Below are 4207 nucleotides of genomic sequence, written 5' to 3' on the forward strand. Positions count from 1 at the left end.
GAAAGGGCAAAACTGATCTTGGAATGCAAAGAAAAGCAACAAAATACTAAAAAACATTTTGTTTGATGCTTTCTGAGAATTCTGCAACAAAAAAACAACAATAATTTGTTTCATAGGCACAAGGGAAAACTTGGGGGAGAGGTAAAGTTTATAAATTTGAACTCTCCACCCAGTTTCCGAGTAGTACTTTATTTTATTGACCCTGGAAGGATGAAAAGCAAAGTTAACCTCAGTGGGACCTGAACTCACAATGTAAAGAACTAGAACAAATACCACAAGAAATTCTGTCTGTCCTTTAATGATTTCTAATTTAGGCACAAAGAAACGTGGCTAGTCAATTACAATGACTCCATTATTGGACTGGTACTTCATTTTACTGACCTTGAAAGGATGAAAAGGTAAATTTGACCATGGGTTAATTTGAACTGAGAAAGTAGAAACCAAAATAAATATTGCAAGGCATTCTTATTCTAATGTTCTAACAACTCAAAGCAAGAACTACAAATAATAAAAACAATGAAATCCCACTGACCTTTGTGAGGGACGTTACTGAAAATAGAAAGGAGATGATCAAAGTCTTCTTGACGTATCTGTTGTTTCCTGTAAGAAGATAAGACTGATATTAGGGAAATGTCAATCCTCAGAAAGATTTGAACTCAGAACATAAGAACTATTAACAATTCATAAAAGACTCATTTCATCCAGCCTCCACAGACTCTCCACATTCTTTTCACATACTTCATACACTGATTGATGAGCCAATAAAGGAGCTGCTAGGTGGTAATGACATGCTGTAATTGCAGCTACATCTCTTTCAGTACATACTCTACCATCTTAAAAAAAAAGGATGTGTTGAATAATGTGATCGTTGGTTTCCTACACATAGGAAAAAGACAGGATGGCCATGGCTAGAATGTTTTTTATCAAAGGTTTGTTTAATGAGGGTGGACTTAAAGCTATACAACAACAACCAGCTGATGCCTTTAGTGTTTAGCCACCTGCTTAGTTTCACCTTTTGACACCTGTTCCTGTTCTATCATACTTTAACCTCTCATCACCTGGCATAAAGCCACCTCCCTCAATACTATACCCTTCGGTTGTAGGTCTTGTATGAAATATAACTTTACTAGTAATGGTGCCGCATAAAAAGCTCTCAAGTTGTGAGTGTTAAGAATGAAACTTTGCCAAATCAGATATTGGAGTTTGGCATAGTCCTCTAGCTGTCAGCTCATGTTCAAAATTTCAACCCATGCCAGCATAGAAAGCAACCATTAGCTGGTAATATAGATAAATATTACAAATGCAACAAACCATACAATATTTCTCTCTAACTTCCACCAATCATCCAGTCACTGACACAGAGGTAAGTTAACATTACAAATCTTCCAGATCAGACATGCCTCATTTCTCTCAAGCCAACCTCCACAGATCTTCCTCATTTACTGCCATGTGTCTACACAACTGGAGAGAACATCAGTTTGTTGTTGTTCAGCTCCAAGTTAGCTCTGATAAGTACACTTATGATTAAAGGTATTTAGTTATGACCATGCTCTCGTTTATTTTGGCAGGAATGGTGTACCTCAGAGTACATTATTCAATATGACCTACTATGTGTGGCTTGAAGGAAATTCAGATGTTACTTCTAGCAGAGTTAGCAACATGTACAATTTCCTTTATTGGTTCAAGCCATCAAAAGACTTCCAAATGTTTATTTCTCTAGCCACCTTACTTTCACTACAACCTTTTATAGAACTAATTAGGTCATCTAGATCAAGGGACAGCAAATTACAGCCCTTGGGCCTGCCAGTGGCCTCATTCCATGCAATATACCAACTTCATTGAATATGTGATGTCACATCAAAAATCCATACTTTAGGAATTCCAACAGCTCCTTTATAGGATCCAGTGGCTAAGGACATTGTCAAGAAGAACTACGTCTGGTTTCAGCCCGTACTCCTCTACAGTTTTTGACAGTATCAAACAAGATTCAAAAATGAAAATTTGCCCAGGTGTGATATTTTAAAAGCTAAATATTTTCACCTTCCATAAAGATAGCTCAAGAGAGACTGATAGCATCTCATACACTTGCAATATAGTTTATATAAATAATTATTTGTTGAGAAAAACAAGTAAACAGGATTTCATTTCTAATTTACTTTGGCACACAAGACATGAAAATATTTTCAATCTAGCTGGCCTCTAAAAACAATTTCTGGTCTGAAGATCTAGATAACTATATCTAATAGTAGATGAGTTCCCCTTTTTGTTATGGTACATCTTGGGCATCTGCCATTTGATGCTGTTGGAATTATGGTATTCAGTCAGAAAGGCAACAGAACAATAAAACCATTCCATCATCCAAAATGTAATGAAAATTAACTTGACCTTTCCCTGAGAACCAGTCTACATTTCTAATGAGAAAGTCCCCATTATTTAGATAAATGCCAAGTTAACATTTAAAAAAATAATTAGAGGAGAAAAACAAATAAAAGAAAATAATAGTATTTACACAGGTCACTGCCCCCTCCCATATATATAGGTGTAGCTGTATGATTAAGAAGTTTGTTTCACAACCACATGGTTTCAGTTCAGTCTCACTGCCTGGCACCATGGGCAAGTGTCTTCTATTGTAGCCCCAGGAAAGCCAAAGCCTTGTAAGTGGATCTGGTAAATGAAAACTGAAAGTAGCTACTCATGTATGTGAATATGAGTGTGTGTATATTTGTGAATCCTTGTCTTGATATCACAGAATTGTAAATGAATATCATTCATTTCCAATATTCTGTGAAAAACATGTCAGGCGATGGAGAAATATTACCTTGCTTGCAAACAGTTAAGGATAGGAAGGGCATCTAGCCATAGAAAATCTACCTTAATAAAATCTATGGAAAAGTGAATGTTAAACAATGATGATGATAATGATGGTGATGATATATACGTAGGTAGTGCCCCAGTTCTGGACTAATGACTAAAACAAGTACTATATATATATATATATATATATATATATATATACACACACACACACATTCCACACAATGCGAATAAGAGACGAAACCCCACAAGAGTGGAAAGATGCCATTCTTGCATTTTTGTATAAGAAAGGACCCCATATATGTAATAACTTCCATAGGACTTCCCTGTTGTCAGTTGTTGGCAAAATTTTCACAAGGATAATTCTCAATCAATTGCTGAGCCATGTTGCACCAGATGTTCTTTCTGAGTCACAATGTGGATTTTGGCTAAATCTAGGTAAAACTGATATGATCTTTAAAGCCCAACAGGTCCAAGAGAAGTGCAGAGAACAACTTGATCTGTACCAGTGTTTCATCAGTCTTATCAAGGACTTTGACACCATACACAGACTAACTTTTTAAAGTTTCCTCAAGTTGTGGTGTCCAGAAAACCCCAGGGCTCATTCACTCTCTTCACGATAAAATAAAAGTATGGATTTGTGTCAATGGTGAACCACTAGAACCCATCTCAATTGAATCTAGTTTAAACAAGGTGATCTCCTGCCTCCTACATTGTTTGCCATTTTCTTTGCTATTATTATCTTGCAAGCAATGCTGGTATCTACATCAATTACCTTAAAACAGTAAAGCTGTTCGTGTGTGGTTGTTACCAGTGCTGCTGGACTGGCTCCTGTACAGGTGGCTAGTAAAAAACACCTTGAGCGTGGTCGTTGCCAGTACTGTCTGACTGGCCCTCGTGACAGTGGCACATAAAAGCACCCACTACACTGAGTGGTTGGCATTAAGAAGGGCATCCAGATGTATAAACTTTGCCAGATCAGATTGGAGCCCGGTGCAGCCTTCTGGCTCACCAGTCCTCAGTCAAACCATCCAACCCATGCCAGCACGGAAAGCGGACGTTAAATGATGACGACGGCGATGATGATGATGAATTGGCTTATATTTCGTATATGATTGTATTTGGAAACTGTCCTTCAATTTAAGGTTTTCTTTGATTTTACAATATGATAAATTTATGCTGAATTTATTTTGTTTATTGCATGCTTAAGATTTTTAGTTGAAAGGACCAATGAAACAAAACCATTTTCAAAGGTGTATCCATTAAACTAGTTTTTTAGTTTTAGTTTGATTATATTGCCATTTGTGTTCCATTCCAATAAAACTGTCTGACGAACAAGAACGGGAAACTCTGAGTAAAAGATTTTGTAATATTTCTGCTGCTTTTAAATAAA

The 4207-nt window shown here is 36.6% G+C and overlaps 1 protein-coding gene across 1 annotated transcript in view; it reads right to left on the reverse strand.

The window, feature by feature from the left end:
* LOC106872570 (DNA-directed RNA polymerase, mitochondrial-like) overlaps positions 1 to 4207 on the reverse strand; it is a 60031-nt gene that overhangs the window by 19655 nt on the left and 36169 nt on the right. Inside the window, exon 5 of the mRNA XM_014919603.2 lies at positions 533 to 600. Within this exon, the coding sequence (XP_014775089.1) occupies positions 533 to 600 (68 nt within the window). The remainder of the gene's footprint in view (positions 1 to 532; positions 601 to 4207) is intronic.

This window comes from Octopus bimaculoides, chromosome 25, assembly GCF_001194135.2.
Source record: "Octopus bimaculoides isolate UCB-OBI-ISO-001 chromosome 25, ASM119413v2, whole genome shotgun sequence".
Classification (NCBI taxonomy): domain Eukaryota; kingdom Metazoa; phylum Mollusca; class Cephalopoda; order Octopoda; family Octopodidae; genus Octopus; species Octopus bimaculoides.